This window comes from Galeopterus variegatus, unplaced genomic scaffold (genome assembly GCF_000696425.1).
Source record: "Galeopterus variegatus unplaced genomic scaffold, G_variegatus-3.0.2 Scaffold882, whole genome shotgun sequence".
NCBI classification, from domain to species: domain Eukaryota; kingdom Metazoa; phylum Chordata; class Mammalia; order Dermoptera; family Cynocephalidae; genus Galeopterus; species Galeopterus variegatus.
Genome location: NW_007726993.1, coordinates 268,839 through 293,364, shown reverse-complemented (window position 1 = coordinate 293,364; position 24,526 = coordinate 268,839). Strand labels below are relative to the sequence as shown.

At 44.0% G+C, this 24,526-nt stretch overlaps 2 protein-coding genes across 2 annotated transcripts; both read left to right on the top strand.

Annotated features, from left to right (window-relative positions):
- The first annotated feature begins 936 nt into the window (after positions 1–936).
- On the top strand, positions 937–15,049 carry ERMAP (erythroblast membrane-associated protein (Scianna blood group)). Its single transcript, XM_008573146.1, has 10 exons — positions 937–1,022; positions 1,253–1,599; positions 8,134–8,250; positions 8,813–8,845; positions 9,842–9,874; positions 11,591–11,611; positions 12,404–12,424; positions 12,519–12,545; positions 12,640–12,666; positions 14,334–15,049. The coding sequence occupies exons 1-10, from the start codon at positions 937–939 to the stop codon at positions 15,047–15,049; spliced, it is 1,428 nt and encodes a 475-aa protein (XP_008571368.1).
- A 6,083-nt stretch (positions 15,050–21,132) lies between these two features.
- On the top strand, positions 21,133–24,279 carry ZNF691 (zinc finger protein 691). Its single transcript, XM_008573147.1, has 2 exons — positions 21,133–21,582; positions 22,759–24,279. The coding sequence occupies exon 2, from the start codon at positions 22,768–22,770 to the stop codon at positions 23,620–23,622; it is 855 nt and encodes a 284-aa protein (XP_008571369.1). The 5' UTR covers positions 21,133–21,582; positions 22,759–22,767; the 3' UTR covers positions 23,623–24,279.
- The last annotated feature ends 247 nt before the right edge of the window (positions 24,280–24,526 follow it).

Sequence of the window (24,526 nt, the reverse complement as noted above, 5' to 3'; positions counted from 1 at the left end):
TAGGGAATCCTTTAGGGTCTCCCCATGGTTAAGGCACACAGTGATCTGCACCTCCCAGGGAAATTGTCCTCTTTTAGTTTACTCATAATAACTACACATTTATTAAGCACCTGTTCCGCCAGGCATGTGTAGGCAGTGCTTTATGTGTGTTATCTCCTTAAACTCTCACACTCACCTGTGAAGAAGGTTCCCCTCTTTATAGATTAAGAACCTGAGGCCCAGACCTGTTATGCAACTTTCCCAGGGACAAAGAACTAGTAAATGGGTATAGCTATGACTGGAACCCAGGTCTTTCAAACTTCAGACCGTGGGTTTGTAGGATTAGAATCTTCGTAATGAAATGGAGGGACCTCAATACCCTGGTTTATTATTTGTCAAGATTTATACTTGAAAGGCTGTCAGGGAAAGGCCACATTGTGGGTGAAGACTGGCTTGAAACAGGCACTTCCCAAGCCTGGCCCTGGACACTAGCTGCAAATAGAGGCCAGGACTCCGGTGTTTACTTGGTGAGTTCAGGGTGTAAGTTATCTTGCTCTCCCAGACTCCTTCTTATGCCTTCTAAATCATGCACAGCATCTCGCCCTGGGGGTCCTCACGCATCTCTTCCCCATCATCCTCCTCAATCATGGCATTTGTAGACTTAGCCAGGATGCCAGCCTCCATGTGAGTGCTTGCCTCCTGCAGGCCTCACAGTAATCCTGCAAGGAGACACTGCTACTGGGCCTATTTTAAAGATGAAGAAACAGAGTCTCAGAGAAGTTGTCACAATGTTACAAGAAGGTAAGCAGCAGAGCTGGGCTTGGAAGCCAGTCTGTGTGATTCCAGAGCTTAGGAGATGCCACCTCTGGCGGGGCCCCAGCTCCTAGGTTATACCTCTGTCACATGGAGCTCACCAGCCCTGTTCTGTGTCTCCCTGTGTCTGTCCTCCCAGTTCAGATGGAGATGGCACGTTCCTCTGGCTCTCTGCTGTCCAGCTGCCTCCTCGCTCTTGTCTTCCTCCAGCTGCTGTCACACGTGTCGGGTAAGAGTTTCTGAACCTCTTTTCCTGCCTGGGATATCTGACGATGGCATCCCCAGAATAAGGAGCTTGGCCAGAGACCTTATTGCTGTTTGGGTTTTGTTCTTCCCCGAGTCCTTTCCAATGCCCTTTTCAGGCAGGCTCTGTTCTTCGCCCGGGATATCCTCTCCCTCAATCCTTCCCTAGCTCTTTCTCCCCATCCCTCCCTCCCAGATCTTAGTCCCTTCTTTGTCCGCACACAGGGAGTGCCAGCCAGTTCCACCTGGCGCCGCTGGGGGGCACGGCGGCGCTTCTCTGCCCGCTCTCCCTCTGGCCCGGGGCGGTGCCCACGGAGGTGAGGTGGCTGCGGGCCCCACACCCGCAGCGCTCCCAGGCTGTTCACGTGTTCCGTGATGGGAAGGACCGGGATGAAGGTCTGACGCCGGAGTATAAAGGGAGGACGACCCTGGTTAGAGACGCCCTAGAGGGAAGCGTCACACTGCAGATCCGCGACGTGCGCCTGGAAGACCAAGGGCCGTACCGATGTCAGATCCAGATCGGAAACCTGAGTCGAGAGAGCACCGTGACCCTGCAGGTTGCAGGTTAGGATGGCTTTGAGGTGCCCGCGGTCATTTGCGGCAATTGGATGAGCTCCGTCAAGAGACGCAGTGCTCTGTCCTTCCATAACTAGACTTTTCTTTCATTTGCAATGCAGTTTTTACTTGCCCGATGGTTCAGTCTTACCAGCCAGGTCCATTGATCTCAGCTGAAGCTGGGACTCTGGCCCAGGCGGTGCTGATGAGGAAGTAACCGTCTGGAAAACACTGTACAGTGTCGGTCCTGGTTAAATATAGTCAATCAGTAACCTGTAGGACTTGCTGGCTCAGACAATAGCTTTTCCTCTCTGGGTCATCTTTCTTTGCTCCATTGTCAAGGAACTCACAACCGTGGCTGTAAGGAAATGTCCTCAAGGCCCAGAATCCCAAGCTGTGACAAGGATTTACTTAATAAGTCCTCTCCTGGGGTTCCTGAGTACTCAAAGGTTGAGGAAGGTAGAGATAGTGTTTCTCAAACTAACTTCAATATTTTAAAAAATCAGTCTACCAAAAACCAAACTAAACCAAACCTATGTGTTTGCATTTGCTAGAATGACACCAGCTCCACATGGTCACCCTCTGATAATCTTTTGGTCATAACTTAGAGTTGCACACCAAAGAGAGGGGGAGAATCAATTTCATACTTTAAAACCAGGCAGTAACTGATAGACAAACTCTTTCCAAACATGGAGTCCTCTGGAGTGAAAAGTAATATTTATTTATTTATTTTATTTAATTAATTAATTTTTTTATTTTTTTATTTTTTATTTTTTTTAGTTCTGAAACCTGGGAATGAACCAGGAAAAGTAATTTTTAAAAGGGGACTGGGGTGCTCAAAAGAATCTGAATCATGTGATGCAGTCTCTAGATTTCGAAAGGTATTAGGATAAAGCTAGAGACTGTCTTATCCCATTGAGAGGACCATGGGGGTGGGGAGAGGGCAGACATTGAAGTTCCACCAATAGCTGCCTCTGATTATCAGAGGCAGCTATTGAAGGGATAGGGCTTGGCTAGGTCTAAGCCCTTGCTATGGCCCTGCCAGTCTGTTTCTGGGCTGGTTCAGCCAGACAAGCTCTTCTCTCTGGTTCTAAGCTCTGATCCTTACATCTACATGAAGGGCTGTGATGCTGGATGGATCCAGCTGGTGTGCAGGTCGATGGGATGTTCCCAAAGCCTTGGGCCAAGAAGAGAGAACCTAAAGGCAGGGAACTTCTATCCCTGTCAGAAGCCCACTCCCTGGACGAAGTTGGGCTTTTCCAAATAGAAGAGTCCAGCAAAGTCAGGGACAGCACTCTGGGGAATGTGTCCTGTACCATCTGCAATGTGGACCTTGGCCAAGAGAAGACCATAGCCATGATCATAGTAGGGAGAAAAGCTGGGGAGAAAAACAGGATTGAAGCACATGGTGATTCCAGAGAAAAACTCTTACCCTAGTGGAAACTTTATAAAGAATTTTCAAATTTTTTAAATTCTAAGAATAAAGCATGTATATTGTAGAAAACTTGAAAAAATACAGAATATTTTAAAGAAACCAAACGATGTCCTATAATCTTATACATTGGAGAGGACCACTGCTAGCATTTTGGTATATTTTTTTCAAGATCATATGGTACTTCTATTTTTAGCTTTTTGAGGAATCTTCATACTGTTTTCCATAATGGCTGTACTAATTTTACATTCCCACCAACAGTTTACATTCCTTTCTTTGCATCCTCACCAGTAGTTTTTATTTTTTGTCTTTTTGATAAAAGTCATTCTAACTGAAGTGAGATGATATCTCATTGTGGTTTTGATTTGCATTTCCCTAATGGTTAGTGATGTTGAGCACTTTTTCATATACCTGTTGGCCATTTTGATGTTGAGCACTTTTTCATATACCTGTTGGCCATTTTGATGTTGAGCACTTTTTCATATACCTGTTGGCCATTTGTATGTCTTCTTTTGAGAAATGTCTATTCAGCTCATTTTCCCGTTTTTAAATCAGGTTATTTGGTTTTTTGTTGTTGAGTTGTTTGAGTTTCTTGTATATTCTGTATATTAATCCCTTGTCAGATGTATAGTCTGAAAATATTATCTCCCATTCTGCAGGTTGTCTATTCAATCTTTTGGTTGTTTTCTTTGCTGTGCAGAAGCTTTTTAGTTTAATATAATCTCATTTGTCTGTTTTTGCTTTTGTTGCCTGTGCATTTGAGGTCTTCATAAAGTCTTTGCCTAGACCAATAGCCTGATGTGTTTCCCCTATGTTTTCTTCTAGTAGTTTCATAATTTGGGGCCTTACATTTAAGTCTTTAATTCATTTCGAGTTGATTTAATTCATTTGAGTGAGAGATAAGGGTCTAGTTTCATTCTTCTACATGTGGACATCCAGTTTTCCCAAAACCATTTATGAAAGAGACTGTCCTTTCCCCCAATGAATATTCTTGGCATCTTTGTAGAAAATCACTTGGTGTAAGTACATGGCTTTATTTCTGAACATAGTACATGGTTCTATGTTCTGTTCCATTGGTCCAAGTGTCTGTTTTATGCCAGTACCATGCTGTTTTGGTTACTGCAACTTTGTACTATATTTTGAAGTCAGGTAGTGTGGTGCCTCCAGCTTTGTCTTTTTTGCTCAGGATTGCTTTGGCTATTCGGGGTCTTTTGTGGTTCCATATGAATTTGAAGATTGTTTTTTCTATTTCTGTGAGGGAATATCATTGATATTTTGACAGAGATTCCATTGAATCTGTAGATCACTTTTGGTAGTATGGTCATTTTCACAATATTAATTCTTCCAATCCATAAACATGGGATGTGTGTCTTCTTCAACTTCTTTCATCAGTGTTTCATAGTTTTCCTTCTAGAGATCTTTAACCTCCTTGGTTAAATTTATTCCTAGGTATTTTGGGTTATTTTTTTGGTATTTATTATAAATGGGATTGCTTTCTTGATTTCTTTTTCATTTGCTCCATCTATTAATGGTGTATAGAAATACTATGGATTTTTGTATGTTGTTATGTACTCTAAAACTTTGTTGAATTTGTTGATCAGTTCTAAGAGATTTTTGGTGTAGCTTTTAGGGTTTTCTTTTTTTTTAAGGTTTTTATTTTTAAAAAATTTTATTGAATCATAATTGATTATACATACTTTTGGGGTTCAATGTTGACAAATGTTGATCAAATCAATATTACTAGCATATATATTGTTACAAATTGTGCTTATTCTTTATGCCCCTTGTCCAATCTCTCCCTATCCTCCTCTCCCTCTCCCTCCCCACTCTGATAAGCCTAGATTTCTTCTCTCCTTCTGAAAGAGTAATGGTTACTCTGTTGATTTGTTGCCTAGATGATCTGTCCAATGCTGAGAGGTGTGCTCAGGCCCCCTATTATTATCATACAGCAGGTGCTTCTTCTGTCACTCCGAAATGGGCTTTGTGGGGAGAGACATCCTCTTCTTTTCTTTGGTCTCTATTGGTGACTCTCCTTGTGTCAATGCCCTCCAGTGGCTGGCGGACCATCTGCATGGTGGTTTTGGCATCTAGCCTCTTTCATGGCAGCCGTGGTTATTGTGGTGGCCCTCCCACATGGAGGTGATGTTTTTGGCATGCTCCTTACCTAGTTGGTGTTGGCAATGGCAGTGTGTCTAATTGTGGGAGGGGGTCCAGTTCCCGCTTCGGACCTCAGGACCCTGGGCAGGCCCTGTGATGCTGGTGGTGTGCCTGATCATCGCCCCTTTCTGGCTTATAGCCCAGAGGACTTCTGGTCCTTCTAGGTGTTATAGGTGTTCTTTGGTGAAATTAGACCTTTTCTAGTTAATATCAAACTTCGTCTCTGGTTGTGGGTACTCTGTTTTTTCTTTCAGTTCTGTGTTGGGTTATTTGATGTTCCCACCACTTAACTCTGCACTGAAACTAATTCGTTGTCCTTTGCTTACTTCTAAAGTGGGGGAACTTCCTGTGGGAACCAGTACTTGAGCTCAGTGGTTGAGCTAAATTGTTGCTTTGCTGTTGATTCCCTGGGAAAGGCTTTTTGTACAGCTTAGGTTTTAATGGTTGACTTTATAGGACTTCTGGGTTAAGTGAAATCCAATGCACCTGGGTTGTGTAGAAACACTGGTCTGGGCTTGAGTCTTTTCATCAAACTGCACCCTGTGGAATTCTATATTCCTGATCAGTTTCCTCTGAGTGATCCTGTGCTGATTTGGGGGCAGATCAGCTGTTCTTGCTGTGTTCCAGTGTTCTCCCGATGAGCCTGTTTCCTCTACCACTTGTGCTGCAAACACTTCTCATGGGATGGGCCATGCGCCAGTCTCTTGCAATGACTCACCGGCTTCTGAATGGCTCCTTTTTTTCAGTTGTTGTGGCTCCTCTCTCCTATGTGGGTCCACGGGAACCTATTATTGGTCTTGCTGGCTTGGGGGCCACCAAGGCCCTCTTCTCCCCTGCCACCTCCATGCAACTTCATTGGAAGGGCACAGCTGCAGCTTTTGCTGGCTCCTGCTCCATGAGCTCAGCAGCTCCAGCCTGGAAGCAGCCAGGACTCAAAATGGTCGGAGAGGTTTTTCTTTCTCTTATCGTGGCTTCTCTGGCATTCATGTACTCCATAGGTCTCTCTTCCTTTTCCCCTGAGCTCTAGTGGCCCCAGCTTGACTGTCATTGCTTTTTAATAGCTGTAAATTAGTTGATTTGTGGGAGAGAGTGATGCTGGGGACTGTCTATTCTGCCATCTTGACCAGAAGTCCTAGGGTTTTCTATATATAAGATTATGTTGTCTGCAGACAGGGACAATTTGACTTCCTCCTTTCCAATTTGGATGCCTTTTATTTCTTTCTCTTGCCTAATTGTCCTAGCTAGGACTATTAGTACTATGTTGAATAGAAGTGGAGAGAGCAGGCATCTTGTTATGTTCCTGTTCTTAGAGGAAAAACTTTCAGCTTTTCCCCATTTGGTATGATATTAGCTGTGAGCTTGTTGTATATCACCTTTATTGTGTTGAGGTATGTTCCTTCCACACCTAATTCATTGAGGGTTTTTGTCATGAAGGATGTTAAAATTTATCAAATGCTTTTTCTGCATCAGTTGAGATGATCATATGGTTTTTGTCCTTCAGTCTTTTGATGTGATGTATCACATTTATTGATTTGGGTATGTTGAACCATCATTGCTTCCTAGGATAAATCCTGCTTGATCATGGTAAATGATCTTTTTAATGTTTCTTTTTCTGTTGTGTCTTTGTCTGGTTTTGGTATCAGGGTAATGCTGACCTCATAGAATGAGTTTGGAAAAATTCCCTTCTCTTCAATTTTCTGGAAGAGTTTGAAAAAATTGGTATTAATTCTTCTTTAAATGTTTGGTGTAATTCAGCAGTGAAGCCAGTAGGTCTGGACCTTTTCTTTAATGGGAGACTTTACTAATTCAATCTCTTTACTCATAATTGGTTTGCTCAGGTTTTCTATTTCTTTTTGGTTCAATCTTGGTAGATTGTATGGGTCCAGGAATTTATCCAGTTCCTCTAGGCTTTTTAATTTGTTGGCATATAGTTGTTCATAATAGTCTCTAACGATCCTTAGTATTTCTGTGGTATCCATTGTAGTGTCTCCTTTTTTATTTCTGATTTTATTTATTTGAGTTTTTCTTTCGTCTTGGTTAGTCTAGCTAATAGCTTGTCAGTTTTGTTTCTCTTTTCACAAAAGCCAACATTTTGTTTTGTCAATCTTTTGCATTGTTTTTTGGGTTTCAATTTCATTTATTTCTGCTCTGCTCTTTATTATTCCTTTTCTTCTGCTAATTTTGGGTTTGGTTTGTTCTTGCTTTTTTAGTTCCTTAAGATTCATTGTTAGGTTGTTTATCTGAAATCTTGCCTAGTGCTACACAGTGGTTGAGCTAAGACTCACACCCAGCTCCGGCTCTCAACCACTTCTGCTCATAGCCCTCTTTTGCTCTTTTTTTCCCCTTTAATATGAGGGTACTTCAGAAAGTTCATGGAAAAATAGAATTTAAAGATAATGCAAATCTTTCCATGAACTTTTTCTAGTACCCTTGATTTTCTTCTTTCTTTTCTCCTTTCTGTCCTGCCTAGACTCTAGGCCTGCTGCTGTGGAGCCATAAAAATGGTTGTGCCCTTGCTGATAATGCACAGGGCAAGGAGGTTGCTGACTGGTGTTCCAGTGCAGAGTGAGGGTTTTTAGGAGGCAGGTGAGTGTTCTTGAGAAGACTACATGTGTTTAGTGAGGAGAGTACCTTCCATTCTCTGAAGTCCCTGGATTATTTTTCCATTGAATTATACGGCAGGATGAGATTGTGGTTAAGAAGCTGAGTTTAAACCATTGTCTTCAGGTGGGACCATCTAAAGTGATCCTGAGAGATGAACATTTCACTTATCTTTAAACTCATCCAAGGTTTGAGTTACCAAGAGAAGCAAAGAGCCTCACAAATCTTGTCTGGAGGTCTCTCCTAGAGGTGATGGAGAAACTTGGGATGTGCTTGAACCATCCGCCACCTGAAGCATGAGAGAAACTCATAGACATCTCCCTGAGGGTGACCATTGGTGGTTTCTGTTTCAGCCCCATCTCAGGGGAGGGTCTCATCCTCAGCAGTGGCTCTTGCTGTGATTGTGTCTGTCCTGGGGCTTCTCAACATGGCATGCATTTTCCTCATCTGGAGGCAAAGGAAATCAAAAGGTAACTAAGTGGTAAGGGAGCCCAGCACTACAGGAAGTGGGACTCTGACTGCTCTGGGAAAAGGCTGGAAGGAAGTAGATGTAGACATGATGCCTATCCATAGGTTGGAGACCCCGCAAGTTGGCTGGGAGGAAATGGTAGAGCTGTGCCCTGGGAACTCATATTGCAGAGGGAATTAAATAAACTGCCCCTGGCAGAGCTGTGAATGCTCATCCTTTGAGAAATTAGAAAATAACTGACCATGCCAGCCTTCTAATTAGCTAATAAGTTAATTAGAGTCTTCTAATCAAGAAATCCAATTGTACCCATTGGAGAAAACCCTCATAAAAATGGTCACATTTCATAGGATCTCAGCGGTGCAAAGGACTTTGAAAGTCACATAATCCAAAATTCATCCCTCACGTGGTGGGCTGAAGACCCTCTAATCCCTTCAAATGGTCACACACCTATAGTGACAAGGAGTCAGTCCTATTCAGGCAGCTTGGGCCATGTTTGGACAACTATGACTGTTAGGAAAAGCCCTTATCTTAAAGCTGAGCTGACGCCACTTTGTCTCTTCTAGAAAAGCTTCTCTATGAACAGGTGATGGAGGTAGGTAAGTGTCCTGGGCTGGGTGTGGGGGAGATGTTTCTCTGTTTTGTTCATTTCTGTACCTCCAGTGCCCACTAATCTAAATTCTGTACCTGGAAATTCCATCATCTGCTGTCCTCGGTGGTAGTGGTGGTGATGGTGTCTAAATCTGTTGCTTCCAGTTTTTACTGCCTCTTGTAATAGTTTGCCTTCTAGTATGTTTGGTGATTTTCGTCTGTGAGCTCATTCTGTGGGAGTCATGTAGGTTGGACATGGGGGAAACTTTTATTCATTCAACGAATAATTACCTACTACATGCTCTGGACTGTACTAGATTCTGGGGATACAATGGTGAGTAAAAGCAGGCACAGTCTTTGCCCTGCTGAAACTCAGTCTAGTCGGGAGATTATGGGAATTAAATAATTACGCAAAAAACTGTGCACAAATGCCATGAAAGAAAGTTCCTATAAGAAGATCATGACCAGGAGAAACCAATCAAGCTTGAGGGTTCAGGCTGTGATGTTTGAAGGAATGTAAGTCATGAGTGAAGAGGGAATGGAAAACTCCACAGCTTGAGAAAGAAGCATGGTCAGGGGAAAGCAGCGCTCATTTGAGGGGCTGAAAAGGTGTGGAAGCAAGGGAATAGGTGACAGGGGATGAAGCTGGGGAGTTAGGCAGGGGCTAGGCCGTGGGAGGCCTTGTAGATCACGTTAAGGATTTTAGTTTTTCTCCTAAGAGCAGTGGTAAAGCAAAGAATGGGGATATCCTGATCAGAATTATGGTTTGAAAAACTCTGGATGCAGTGCTGAGAAGAGGCCAGAGGGGGTAAGACAGGATGTGGTGGACAATCTGGGCTACCATTTCTGTTATCCAGATGAGAGATAATGAAGGGCTGGTTCAGGGAGGTAGAGGTGGAGATAGACAGAGTTAGACAGGTTCAAGAGCAGGTAAAATCATGGGAATCAGGGACCCTCAAGGTAACAGCAAAGAATCTCATTTTCTTTTCCTTTCCTTCCTCTAGAAAATCTTCTCTCAGACCATGCAAAAGAAAAAGGTAATTATATGTAAAGAGTAAGGGGTAGGGAACAAATAACATATTCTTTCTCCTTTTGCATAAATGCAGACAGCCTGTTATTATATTATATATGTATATATGTACCCTCCATTAATATTATTGGAATTTAGTTTCCAGTGTCAAGGGGCTGTAGAGTTGGTGGCAGTGGGTGAGGGGATGCCTGTGGTCAAAATTCACAGGTCTAGACTATCATGAGCTCCCTTTGGCCGCCTTTCCACCAATCACTTAAAAAGGAAGTTTACGTATTATTTAAAAGTATATTAATATGGTCACATGTGATGTATGAGACTCTCAAGAATCCACACAACTTCTGCGTTGAGAGGTGGTGTGACACAGTAGAAGGGTAACAGGCTCTGGAGCCGGCAACACCTGACTCAGAACACTGGTCTGTCACTTACTGGCCTTGGATAAGTCACTTTACTGCTCTGAGCTTTCGTTTCCTCATCTGTAAAGTGGGGATAATAAGTCCCCTTATCTGATTGTTTTCAGTATTAAAAGAGACAACCTTTTTAAAAAGTCTATCTCGGTGCCTGGAACTTCCTTCCCTTACTGCCATTTGGTCTTTATGAATTAAATGTTTGCTGGGGGCCACTGAGGGTCAAAGTAAGACACCCTTTTGAAGTAGAACTTGGAAGACAAGCCACTGGGCCAGATGGCTCCAAGTTCAATGATTTTGGCATCTCTTCTCTTCCTCCTTACATTTGCTCCCAGCTTGTCGACACTCTGGCCAGTCTGCCCAGGAGCAAAGGGAGTGGTATAGTGTAATGGTGAGGGCCTTCGACTCGGGAGTCACACAGACCTGGCTTTGAACCTTGCCTCCTTGCCACTTACTAGCTGGTTGACCTTGGGCAAACTTCATTTCCCTGTAAGCCGTGGACCACCCCTCTGTAAAACATGGAAAATAATTCTATGCACCTCATGTCATTGAGAGGATTCAGTGCCTACCTCTGTATAAGAACAGGACACAGTAAATGAAAGCTATTAACAGTGGAAATGGTGACAGTAAACCATAAGTTCCTTAGGAGCCGGGTCCTACTCAGCTCCATTGCTCCAATGCCTAATGCTGAACACAGGCCCAGCCCTCAGCACAGGGGCTGGCGGTGGACTCAGATGCATAACTTCAATTCTCTGGCAGGGCCAATGCTAGATAGGGAAAAATGTGGGCCAGACGGCCTCTCCACAGAAGCCACAATTACTCCCCTCAAAGCGTATGAAGCATACACATATGCCCCCAAACCTTCTGGGACCTTCCAATTTGTGAAATTTGTAGCATCAGTGGAGTTACTGTAGAGAATAATAAAGCCATGTCAACCAGTCAGTGCTAGGCCTTTAGCTAGTTTACACCTTAGATTTCATAAACAGCAGGCTATAAAAGGGCAGCAAGGCATACACTCATGCACCACAGTTACAAACACACGGAAACACCCACACAAACAGCAGAAATGAAACCAGACAGACACAAAGGAAGGGAAGAGGATGGAGGAACCAAAGTCCTGGGCAGGCTGGATCATCGGGAAAGTGACACCAGTACCATCGGATTCCAGAGTCTGACTTCTGGGATGCGGGACTGGATTAAGGACTGATAGTGGGAGGTGGAGTGATGAGCCTTCGAGGGCCCCAGATAAAAGGGCAGGATGTGATCACTCACTTCTCTCTCTCTCTCTCTCTCTCTCTCTCTCTCTCTCTCGTTTTTAGGAAGACTCCACAAAGCCCTCAGTAAGTCCTCTCATCATCTGTGGCATGAACTTCCTTCTGCTGACATCTTTGCCTTAGGATGAGTGTATCAATGTCACTTCCTGGAGCAGAAGGGAGGGGCAAGGGTAATTCAGGCCATGGGGACTGGGAATTTCTTGGCTCTCAAAGGCCTCTTTTCTCAAGTATTCCCTGCTCCTCTTTCCTGCACAGCTGTTACCTAGTCTCTAAAAGAGAAATGTTTTACCAGGAAGAAACGTACCTCCCATAGGTGAAGCCACCTGGAAGTCCCTTTTATCACCCAAGCATGAAATTCCCTTAGGTGGGGTCCAAGGTGCATGGATCCTCGTTAAACTGAATGTGCTGGAGCAGAGCTTCCCTACCACTTCATGTATGAAAACCTCTTTTTAACATTAAAAAATAATCTGCAGACATGAAACATATCTATTTTATTTTATATTGAGAAAATGTTCATGATAAAATCTAATCAACTCAGTGGTAATTTTAAATGAAGTTTTACTATTCTCCTACAATATCTACATACATTCATATTGTCATCACCTGTAAGTGTGTGATGTATTATTTGGTTTGCAGGTAAAGTTTGGCTTAGGTAGGAATTTGTGACCCTCTGCAGTATCTCTGGGGACCCATGCCCACAGCTGGGAGCTATTGCCATTGCAAACACTCCTATGGGGAAGTTGCAGGGTATGGCTATTGAGCATCTGCTCTAGGAATGTGGTTGGGATGGGACTATAGATAGCATTATGGGAACGTAGAAGCCCTTGTTCTCATTGTTGAAATGTTTTTATTCCTTAGAGAAACTCCGGAGTGAACTGAGTAAGTTTCCTATGTTCTTATAACTTCCATCCAACTTATCTCCTGTTCTGATCTTCCCAGTGATAGCTCATCCCTCTTGTTTCTTCTTTCACAGAGTTGAAAAGAGCTGCAGCAAACTCAGGTGTGATGCACTGTCCCCATATTTGACCTTTACTCAATGGAAGTCCTCGATTTCTCCATTGCTTTAACAATCAATCCCCTTTTATGTCCTTCAGGCTGGAGAAGAGCCCGGCTGCATTTTGGTAAGTTACACCAATCAAATTGATCCATGTGTCAGAGCTCATCCTTTTTAAGGCTTTGTAACCTTAGAATTTGCTCCATTCCTTTGGAATATGGACTATAATAGTTTTATTTTTATCACATCTGTTTATCTGCTTATCAAATTTTAAAAAATCTTTGTGATTTTTGGGGATCACATTTAGATTGGAAAATATCCCCTCTTTCAGAGCACTGATAAATATTAGGTTTGATCTTCTATGGGTTTTCTATGATTTTTGAGATTTTTCTTAAGTTTATTGGGTATTTCTATGTCTTCTTTGTGACTTTCCTCATGTCCTCTTTGGGCTACTTTTTGATTTGTGAGGATTCTTTGTGTATTAACTCTTTCTAAAGTATATTAACTAAGGTATATTAACTCTGTCATATATGTCACAGATTATTTTTCATGTGCATTTTAATTCCCTTATAGTATTTTCTTGACACATGAAATCAAATTTATTGACCTTCTCCCGTGTAGATTTTTCTGTGCTTTCAGGTTTGGGAAGTCCTTCCTATCCCACAATCAGATGAATAGGCACTGCTCCTGTCTCTTTCTACAAATCTTGCACATTCTTCTTTCTCTGCAGAGCAATTTCCTTATGGGGGAGGGTGGTGATAAAGATTCTCAGAGAATGGAATGGGTTGGGCAGATGCTCCAATAATATAGACTACAAAAAGGTTTTCTAGTTTTATTCTAAAAGATTTGCACAACTCTCCTTCAATTTATTCCTAAATAGTTTGCATTTTTTGCTGCTGCTTGAACGGGATCTGTTATTGTCACTGCTCTGGGGTCCTTATCAATTTTCCAGGCTCTTCATTCCCTTCCTGTTCACACTATCTCCCTTCAGGCAGGGTACAATAGAATCGATGAGATGGCCACTTGAGAGAACACCAGGTCACCTTGACTGGCATTCTGGTAACTCATAAACCCTCCAGTCTCACATTCACAGTCTGGCTTAATGTCAGCACATCAACCAATCATGGATTTAACTTCAAGAAGACCCCATTTCCCATATTTGAGAAAGGAGGGAGACTCCCTGTGACCCTCATAATCCACAGTTTTAAGGAAGAATCTTTAAAATTATCATTTAAAATGATAATAAGCAATAACTTTAGGTAACAACGTAAGTATCACACAGGGTAGGAACGAGGCACTATCTCATGTATTAGCTCTTCAGGTCTGCATGACAGCTCTACAACATGGGTCCTGTTATTATTCTCATTTTACAGATGAGGAAACTAAGGTTTAGAGATGAATAATAAGCCCAAGGTTACATAATTAGCGTGTGGCAGAGCTGTCACTCAGACATCCTATGTGACTGCAAAGTCTAACATCAAAGCCTATGTTTATGATCGTACATTAGATTCCTTTGGAACATGGAAGACAAATGTAGTATTTCCTCAGGATTAAGGCAGCTTCACAGACAGATGAAGAAGAACTTTTCCGTCTTTTACTTTGTACACTACCAGGAAACCTGTTCTTTGGAAGACAGTATTCTTTCATTCCAGTACATATAGTGGGGGATCCATGAAACTAAAATGACCCAAGGACAGTGATTGCAGATCTAGAGATTATTTTTCCCTCTAAAACTCCTAAAGACCCCTTAAGACCCACCCTTCCCAAACCTCAACTCTCTGTGACTCTCTGTAGTGGTGGTGACCCTGGACCCCGACACAGCACATCCCAAACTCATCCTGTCTGAGGACCGGAGATGTGTGAGGCTTGGAGACAGAAAGCAGCCTGTGCCCGACAACCCCCAGAGATTTGATTTTGTCGTCAGCGTCTTAGGCTCCGAGTACTTCACGGCTGGCTGTCACTACTGGGAGGTGTACGTGGGAGACAAGACCAAGTGGATCCTTGGGGTGTGTAGTGAGTCAGTGGCCAGGAAGGGGAAGGTCACTGCCTCACCCGCCAATGGACACTGGCTTGTGCGACAGACTCATGGGAGTGAGTATGAAGCTCTCACGTCCCCACAGACCTCTTTCCGCCTGAAAGAGCCTCCCCGTTGTGTGGGAATTTTCCTGGACTATGAAGCAGGAGTCATCTCCTTCTACAATGTGACCAACAAGTCCCACATCTTTACTTTCACCCACAGTTTCTCTGGTCCCCTTCGCCCTTTTTTTGAACCTTGTCTTCATGATGGAGGGAAAAACACAGCACCTCTAATTATTTGTTCAGAACTACAGAAATCAGAGGTGTCAGTTGTCTCCAAGCCAGAAGGAAAAGGCCAAGCTAACGGAGATGTGTCCCTGAAGGTGAAACCTTCCTTCCTACCCCTGCAGGCCCCAGAGCTCGGGGATATGATCCTGTCTTGGCCCTCTGACCTTGGCTCAGCCCTTCAGGGGCTCAAGGCTCCTTCATTTTAGGGACATGCCTCATTACCTGCTCCCATGACTGTCCAGCCCAGCACCCTGGGTATCAGTCTCCAGGCCCAACGCCTGATTCTGGAACGTCTCTTCTGCTTAACCCAAATCCAGACCCTTTTGTGGTTTCTATTCATACCGCTTTTCTCCCAGGGCTCACTTCTAAATCCTGCCTTTCTTCTAGGGACTTGAAGTTCCCATTGCCCTGGAAGAAGAATTCCTGAAAACCAAATGAACAATCAGTTTAGGTTTAGGTGGGGCTGTTGAATGTGTGTCATTGAGATACAGTGCAGGTTCAGGGGAAAGAGTTCTCTACTTGAGGGGATATTTAGAAGAACTTCTCTCTGCCTCATCCTGCACTCAGGCTTTTAGCTGTGAAGTTATGGTTCCTACCCCTGACTTCTTACTATCCCATCAAGGTTGCTTTTCTCTCTTTCTCTCTCTCAGTTCAGGCCTTTAGCCCCCAAAGTCAGCCTTCTAAAAGTAAACATATTTTGGATCACACACACTTCCTTCTTTCACTAGTAATGGGGGTGGGAGTGGGGGTAAAATATGCCATCCTTTTCCATTTTCTGGATGCTGTTTACTATATAGTTTGGTGACATCAGAGCTAATGTACATGTTTGCAAAAGCTAATTTACCTATTGATGATAATGAGGTACAGGGACTTTAAATGCAGTAGCCATAATCCTGAAAAGCCTTAGGAGCACAATCAGGGAGCTGGGAAGCACAGCTGTAAACAGAGCAGCTCAACTGTGTGTGGCCTTGGAAAGATGAGTCAGTCTGTTGTGTTGGCCCGTTTGAATGCCTTCCTGAGATTCAGACAGGCCGAGCTAGAAAAAGTGGCATTTTAAATCACCAGTATAGAAGCTTTTTTCCACAAGACAATTATACTGGAAGACTTGACTATTTGTGTAGCAAACAGAGAGTACTGGTTTCAAATAAAAAGTTGGTAGACCAGGCGTGAGGATAAAATAATGAACCTGATTTTTGGGTGTGGATTGCAGAAAGAAGCCTAGTCACTTTCAAGTCACACCACATATGTGATCTGGCCTATTTGTGGGGATATTGGCTATCAGCTTGCATATGGGTACACATTTCTACCCAACAGGAATTGGATCTTTCCATCTGTCAGAAGTTCTCTCTGTTAGTGACTGTATTAGCCAGGGTTCTCCAGAGAAACAGAACCAATTCGATGTCTGTCTGTCTATCTGTCTATCTAGATATTGATTATAAGGAATTGGCTCACATGATTATGGAGGCTGGCATGTCCCAAGATCTGCAGGGTGAGACAGCAAGCTGGAGTCCCAGGAAAGCTGAGGTGTAGTGCCAGTCAGAAAGCTGGCAGGCTAGAGACCTAGGGAGAGCTGATGTTTTAGTTCAAGTCTGAAGGCAGGAAAAAAGTGGGGGAGGGCCAGCTTTTTTGTTCTATCCAGCCCTTCAAGTGATTGGATGAGCCCCATCCACATTAGGGAGAGCCATCTGTTTTATTTAGTCTACTGATTTAAATGTTAATCTCATCCAAAAATATCCTCATAGAAATACCCAGAATAATGTTTGACCAAATATCTGGGCATCCTGTGGCCCAGTCAATTTGATACATAAAATTAACCATCACAGTGCCCAAGTGGAATTTTTTGTTTGCTTTTGTACAGTTCTTAAATAAAAGTTTGGTATTTGTTGTTTGGCATGCTGTGATTTTCACTGTGAATGAGATGTTGTGGGGAAAGGCTTTGGGCTGGTAAGAGAAAAGCACATTATGAGATTGGTTTCCAAACAGCCCTGAGTCCACTCAAGCAAGCTTTAATCACAGTTCACAATAAAGCTCTAATTTTATCCTGATTTGGCCCTCTACTATTTTATTTTTATCAATTTATAAGCTAATAGTGTACATCAGGTATTTATATTTCACTCACCCATATTCAGTTTCAAATATACTTTCCTGAATATTCCAATCTTAAAACTAACTCACATTGTTCACACTGGCCACACCTAATGAGAGAACTCACCAGCAGGGAAGAGAACTGACATTTGTGGAAGCAGAAGCTGTGTGAGTGTGTGTGTGTGTGTGTGTGTAGAAACCTCATTTAATCCTTGGCTACATATCTATATCTATCTAGATAGCAATATATAAACTCATTTAATCCTTAGCTACCTATCTATATCTATCTATATAGCAATATATAGACTCATTTAATCCTTAGCTACCTATCTATATCTGTCTATATAGCAATATATAAACTCATTTAATCCTTAGCTACCTATCTATATCTATCTATATAGCAATATATAGACTCATTTAATCCTTAGCTACATATCTGTATCTATCTCTATAGCTATATATAAGCCCATTTAATCCTTACAACAATTCTGCCAGGGATTTTATAGGGGAGGAAACTGGTACTCCTAATGGCTAGGCAATAGAGCTGGGTTTACAAACCTGGTCTATCTAGCCCTGAAGTCAATGCTCTTTGTTCTTTGCACTGAAATACCGTTCAGATACGAGAAGCCTGTAGTTAGCCTACATATTCGATTAGCCTCTATTTAAAAAAAAAATAAAACCCGGAAAAGAAAATCTGAATCCTGGACACTGTGGTGGTCTTGTCGTGCCTGGATTGATGAACGATGTTAAGTTTAGCTAGGCATGCATGGAAGACCAGGAAAAATCCCTGCATAGGGCGTTGGCAGGCCTGGAGGTTGTTCCTTGGACAGGGGACATTTAGCTTCCCGCACCAAGCGGACTGGGTTACTTTATCTTTAAACTCCCTTCCAGTTCTACACTCCTTTGATTCTTAAATTATAAACCTTGACTGAGACCTGGACTCTAGGCTTCCCTGGATGTCAAGGGTCACCAACTGAAAGTAAAGAAACTGAGTTCGTGACCCCCTGGAGGTCACGTACGTTAGCTATGCGTATTCTGTAACTTCCCTGCACCTTGGGCTCGATCGCTGCAGCGCAGGAGGAAATCCGACGACCTTAGAGGGGAACCCAGTCTCCTCATCTCGTTTCTGAACTTGGCAAGTGTTTTCTCCGAGCATGCAATCTTCCTCAGGACTACAACTCCCAGCATGCCACGCCCGACACCAAAGCTTACTGGCCATCCCGCCTGTGTCTCTTGCGTTGTGGCAGCTACTATACCCAATAGGAAGGAAGAGCTGTCCCCAGAAGCCAATCCTGGAGAAGCAGGGCGTATACCTTTCCTGGGTTCCGTCTCCGGCTCCTTCCCTAGCCTGCGGAGGCGGTGCTGTCTCGGACCGAGCGGCGGGAGAGAGGTGGGTCGGGGTTGGGCCCGGGGTCGTGGGGGGAAGCGGACACGACTTCGCGGGGAATTCTGAGCACGACTTCTTCCCTCCCACCGAGGAGGTGGAGGCTGCTGCTTTGCTCCGCGGACCCAGTGGGGAGCAGAGGGGCCCTGTGGTCCCTCTGTCCCGACCCCTGTCCCTGTCCCCTGGCCCGCGCGATCAGGCTGCTGTCCCCACCCTTAACCCCCAGCCCTTCTCCTGTTGGCCTTTGAGTATTGCAGCCCCCCTGCCACTGATCTTACCTTTGGGGTTAGCCGCTCATCCTCTCCCAATCTCACCGGCATCTGTGAACCTGCACCTATTCTCCAGAACCCTGTACCCTTGAACTCCGCCATCAGCTTCTCCTCGCCTCGCAACACACAACCCAGCCTCTTGGGCCCTGGTCCTGTGACACCTCTGATTGCAACCTTTGCCCCTTCTCTCGGACCATCCCCTCGGACCCTCTATCTCCTTTGGTCCTCTCTCTCTGACCCGTTATATAACTCCCCTGTGCAAGTCCCTGTTCTTCAACACCTTGATCCTGGTCTTTCCGAGTTCCTCTCTTCCCTTCCTCCTCCCAGCCCTTGACTTGGCCTTCATCATCTGTAATCACAGCGCCATATTCTAGGCTCTTAGATCTGGCCCCTTCTCCACTACCTCAATCCCTTCCACCCTTGCTCCTCCCTGTGCTGCTGAACCTCTAGGAAGACAAGCCCGATAGGCCCCTTTCTCCCACAAATCTCTGAAATGCGATATGAGATTGTCTCTGTACTTTGGCTGTACTCTTCTCAGGTAGTGGGCTCCCTATCTCTGCAAGTCCCAGCTCAAATATTACCTCTTCCGTGAAGCTTCTCATCCCTGATCTTGTCAGGGAGATATGCCTGTATCACCTGAACTCCCATGGCACTGTTTTTCTTTCTTTCCTTTCCTTTCCTCCTTTTCTCCCTCCAATATAGTGGATTGGTTAAAAGCACCGGCTTTGGAGTGATGGGCATAGGTCCCAGTTCAGCCACTTACTTGCTGTGTGCTCTTGGGCAAGTTACTTAATTTCTCTGAGCCTCAGTTTCCTCATCTCTAAAATAAGGATAATAATTGTAAAAATGAAATGATTTATATATAGTGCTTAGTCCAGGGCCTAGCACTTAATATGAGCTTTAAAAATGTTAACTATTATTAGTTCCTAAGTAACATGGCAGGTGCTGTGCTAGACACTGAGTGGGTACGAAGGTGACAAAGGCACAGTTTCTGTCCTTGTCCCCCAGAACTTAACCTTCTGCACTGTATGACAGTTTCTGGAGTGCATGGTCTATTTCACAACACTGTCTCATAAACTGTTTGAGGGCGATAATCATAATCCTAAATCTTTCTGCTCTTACAATAATCCAGCACTCAGCCCTGGGAAGAGCCAGAGCTTGGTAAATTATAGGTTCTCAGAAGAGCAGTTTTGGAAGTGAGTGGAGGCCGTGTAGCTCATTGCATGGATAGAGATGCTGGAGCCCTAGGTGGGGTGGGTAGGGGTGAGGAGTTAATTCACATTCATTAACTCATTCATTCAAAAGACATTTGAGCACCTAGCCTTGAGCTGCAGAAGATGATTACTAAGATGACCCAGTTCCTTACTTAAAGTTGCTTATGAAGTACTAGTGGAGACAGACATGTAAACAGGTAATAGCAAATCACTGTAAAAGCAAGCACAAGATTCTGTGGGCGCATAAAGGAGAAAAGTGGGCAGGAATCAGGAGATTGCTGAGGAACAGTGGGTGAGAATAGGCTCAAGTAAGCATGAAATGGGTTCTAGAGACAGGACTGGCCTTCCTTTATTCAACTAATTCAACAAATATTTATTAAGGATTTACTGTATATGCCTGCCACTACTCTAGGAGTTTGAGTTACATTAGTGAATAAATCAAAACAAAGACCCCGGTTCTTATGGAATTTATGTTTTAGCAAGGGGAGGCAGACAACAAATAATAGACATAAATGAATAGAATGTCAGATGGTGAGATGTGCTGTGGGGCAGGGGAACTGGGAGTGTGGGAGGGTCTGTAATTTTTAAAAGGATAGTCAGGGAACAGTGAATTTAAGTATCAAGGAATGAATAGTTTCTGATGTTTACTTGCATTTTTGAAAGTGAAGCAAGCCTATTTTCATATTGCTTATCTAAATTCTCCAAGAAACACTAACAGAGATTGGTAAACTACAGCTTGCCTCCTGTTGTTTTAAATAAAGTTTTATTGGAACACAGCCACACATTCCTTTATGTCTCGTTTATGGCTGCTCTCTTGATGTAATGACAGAGGTGAGTAGTTACAACAGAGATCCTATGGTCTTAAATATTTACTAAATAATTACTATCTGGCCCTTTACAGAAAATGTTTGCTTATTTATGCTCCTTAAAGAATTGAGGTCCTTTCTGTATCTCACATTTTGGAAGATTATGTAATCTTGTACTATTTTTAAATTAAAACATTTTTTTCTTTTCTCTCAAGATTATTTAAAGGATCTTTTTCATTCTTGTATTGTTCACAGGTCTAGGACACAGTGTCTTTGGCAATTTTTTTTTTTTTTTGGTGTATTTTATTTTATTTTTTATTGAACCATAATTGATTGTACATATCTGTGGGGTACAGCATTGAGTGTCAATACCTGTGTGCAATATGTGATGCTTGAATCAGGATAATTACTATATTTATCATTACACAATGTATTCATTTTTCATGGCCCTTTACCAATTTCTCACTTCCCCCCTTCTCTTCCCCTTTTCCCTCCTCTCGTGTCTGCAGTTCCATTCTCTCCTTTTGAAAGTCTTCAACAATTGTAACAGCAGCTGTCATTTGCTGAATAACCAGTACATGTCACACACTCTGCTGAGTGTATTATGGCATTTTCTCTAATACAAAGTCCTGCAGTATAGGTAGGTATCACGATTTTAGTGATGAGGGAGTCGAGGCTCAGAGTGGTTGAATAATTTACAGAGAGTTATAAAGACAGTATGTGTTATTGTAATCCAACCCTAAATGTAGTCATTGCCCCTTTCTTTGCTCTGTTTCTTTTTTCTAAAAATACTTGCTGACTGGAAGGAATTATCAGTCCTTCGTTTTCTGTCATCAGTGTCCTATCATAGTTTGTGTTTCCCTCCCTCATCCCTTTGTTCATGTCACTCTGGACAGCGTCAGCACCAGCGCACTCTGCCTTTTGAAATGTTATTGTTTCTTCAAGGCCCAGAGGAAACACCACCACTCTCATCCTACAGAAGTACTTCTTTTTTCTTCCCCTCCTCTGTCCTTGGCTGTAGGAACTCAAAGGAATCTATGCAGCTTAGCTAGCATTTACTGATGTTTGCATAAGCAGGCCCTGTGCTGGGGGGCTAAACACTGTATGTGTTCAGCTATGTGTGTGTGTTGGGGGATGGAATGTGGTTTGTGTATCTGTGTCTGTGTGTATCCTCGTGTGTTTGTGGTATGTGAGTGTGTTGCAGTGTGTGTGTGGCTCTGTGTGGTGTGTGAGTGTGTAGCCTTGTATGTGGCTATATGCACATGTGTGTGTGGCTGTGTGCATGTGACTGTGTGTGATGTGTGTGCGTGTATGACCATGTGGTGTATGTATGGCTGTGTGTGTGAGACTGGTGTGCATGTGTGGTATGAGAGTGTGGCTGAGTGTGTTTGTGGTGTGTGAGTATGGTGCGTGTCATGTGATAATGTGGCTGTGTGTGGTGTGAGTGTGTGTATGTGTGGCTTTGTATGTAGCTTTGTGTGGTGTCTGAGAGTGTGGTGGAAGTGGGTGCTAGCCAATCAGAACAGACACAGCCCAGGCCCTGCAGTAGGTCTTGGAGGTCCTAGATGTTAACCTTTAGTTGCTAGATTATATGGTGAGGTCTGGAGGGAGAGGTGGGGTGGCAGAACACTTAAGAGGATTAAAAACTGCGCCTTATGAACAACTAGGAGAGCCTTAAGAATTAGAGGTTCTGTTCATTTTGGAAGAAGGCAAATAGGTGGATACTCTTAAGGAAGATTTTTCAAAAAAGATTAAGTATACAAGGAATTTCAGTTAAGTTACAGTTATGCAGGAAAATTGAACTCATCCCCAAATGGAAGCTCCATTACTTGCACATGAATGATAGTCTAGATTGTCACAGTTTAGTGGCATTAAGAAGAGTGACATTACACAGATTGCACAAATATCATCTGTTAGTGGTAGACAAAGCTGGTGCCTTCTGTTTACTCTGGTGGGTAGCTTTATATATCCGTGAAAGTTTGTCACTGGAAAGTTAGTTAAGTAAAGGCATTCTATCCAAGTATTCCAGTTAATTGAGGTTATTCTGACGGATGGTTGCAGAGGAAGGTGTACACCCCTTCAACCAGAACAAAACATTCCCTGTGGTCTGGCCTGACCCAAGGAATAAAGGTGTTGGCCGTTTGTGTTCATTCTCAGGGTTCAGAGATGGGCAGTGAGGAGGAGCAGAGTCCAGAACCACACGTGCCTGAGGAAGGGGAAGGGGGTAAGCCTTGGAGAGTGGATGACTCAGAGGGTTCTCGGATCCCACCTGGGGAGAAGGAGCCTGGGCAGGAGAGCCTGTTGGAGGGGCCACAAGAAACCCATCCAAAAAAGCCATGGCAGAAAGTCACTGCCCCAGCTGAAGAGCCGGGGGACCCCATTGCTCATCCAAGGCCAGAGGCAGAGGAGAAGCCCTTTATATGTGCCCAGTGTGGCAAGACTTTCAATAACACCTCCAACCTGAGAACCCACCAGCGGATCCACACAGGCGAGAAGCCTTACAAGTGTTCTGAATGTGGCAAGAGCTTCTCTAGAAGTTCTAACCGCATCCGGCATGAACGGATCCACCTGGAAGAGAAGCACTACAAATGTCCCAAATGTCAGGAGAGTTTTCGGCGGCGCTCAGACCTCACTACGCACCAGCAAGATCACCTGGGCAAGCGGCCTTACCGCTGTGACATCTGTGGCAAGAGCTTCAGCCAGAGTGCCACGCTGGCTGTGCATCATCGCACCCACCTGGAGCCAGCACCCTACATCTGCTGTGAGTGCGGGAAGAGCTTCAGTAACAGCTCCAGCTTTGGCGTGCACCACCGCACCCACACAGGTGAGAGGCCTTATGAGTGCGCCGAATGTGGGCGGACCTTCAGTGATATCTCCAACTTTGGAGCACACCAGAGGACCCACAGAGGGGAGAAACCCTACCGGTGCACTCTGTGTGGGAAACATTTCTCCCGAAGCTCAAATCTCATCCGCCACCAGAAAACACACTTGGGTGAGCAGGCTGGGAAAGATTCCAGCTGAAGAAGAGCTCTATTTAGAGAGCAAGGGAGAGAGAGTGAGTGATCCCAACCTAGTGGAGGAAGATCTTTAGGATCTGCTGCTGCCACCTTGACCTCAAGCCTTTCATCCCACTTTGGAGAATGGTTTCCTATTGCCTCTGAAGCCAGGAACTTAAGGAAGTCCTGAGAAGGGACTCTGAGTAAAAATCCTTGCTTATTACCAGGCCAATTTCTTGACGTGGAAAGTCAGAGGACCCAGTCTTGGTTCACCTCCTTGGGGTGAAAGAGAAGTAGGGTAGGCTCAGAACATGCTCATGTCATTAGGGTAGCAGTCCCCTGGCCTTTGAGGGAGTACCTGTGATAGGTATCACTGTCTGTAGGTTCTCCGCATTGTCTCTGAACTGTGTAAGTTGCACTGCAGTGGCCTGCTAGTTCCCACCTGCTGTGCCCCAACTTTGCTTCTAGATCTCTGGGCTGGGAGGACCAGCCTTCCCAATGGAAGGGGCCTCCTTGGTCTGGAGAAGAGATCTGAGGTTTGCTCTAAGGAATGAAAAGGAATCCCTCAGGGTGCCATGATCCAGGGACCTTCACACTCCCTCATGTTTGTTTCTTGTTATCTGCACCCCGACCTTTCTCTGTTTTCCCCAGAGTGATTAGCAGTAAAACCCTTCAATGAAAAGGACCTGTGTATTTATTTGGGGAAATGGGGAACTCTGGAAGGGAGTTGAATTCCAAGAAAGACAGATGGGTGGCTGCTCTGAAAAGCAAAGGAAAGCCAGCTGAGTCTCTGGAGCCTTTGAGGAGGAGGGGGAAAGGAAAGGAACTAACGTTAATTGAGGATCCACTGCACGCTATTGATTTTATCGGTCACATTTACATTCTTTATTACACTTAGTTGTCATGGCAACCATCAAGGAAATAAAATG

Excerpts from the sequence above, each read along its gene's own strand:
- ERMAP (XM_008573146.1), top strand. The coding sequence starts at position 937 with ATGGAGATGGCACGTTCCTCTGGCTCTCTGCTGTCCAGCTGCCTCCTC. Across the intron at positions 8,251-8,812 it reads GAGGCAAAGGAAATCAAAAG|AAAAGCTTCTCTATGAACAG; the intron begins GTAACTAAGTGG and ends TGTCTCTTCTAG. Across the intron at positions 9,875-11,590 it reads AGACCATGCAAAAGAAAAAG|GAAGACTCCACAAAGCCCTC; the intron begins GTAATTATATGT and ends TCTCGTTTTTAG.
- ZNF691 (XM_008573147.1), top strand. The coding sequence starts at position 22,768 with ATGGGCAGTGAGGAGGAGCAGAGTCCAGAACCACACGTGCCTGAGGAA.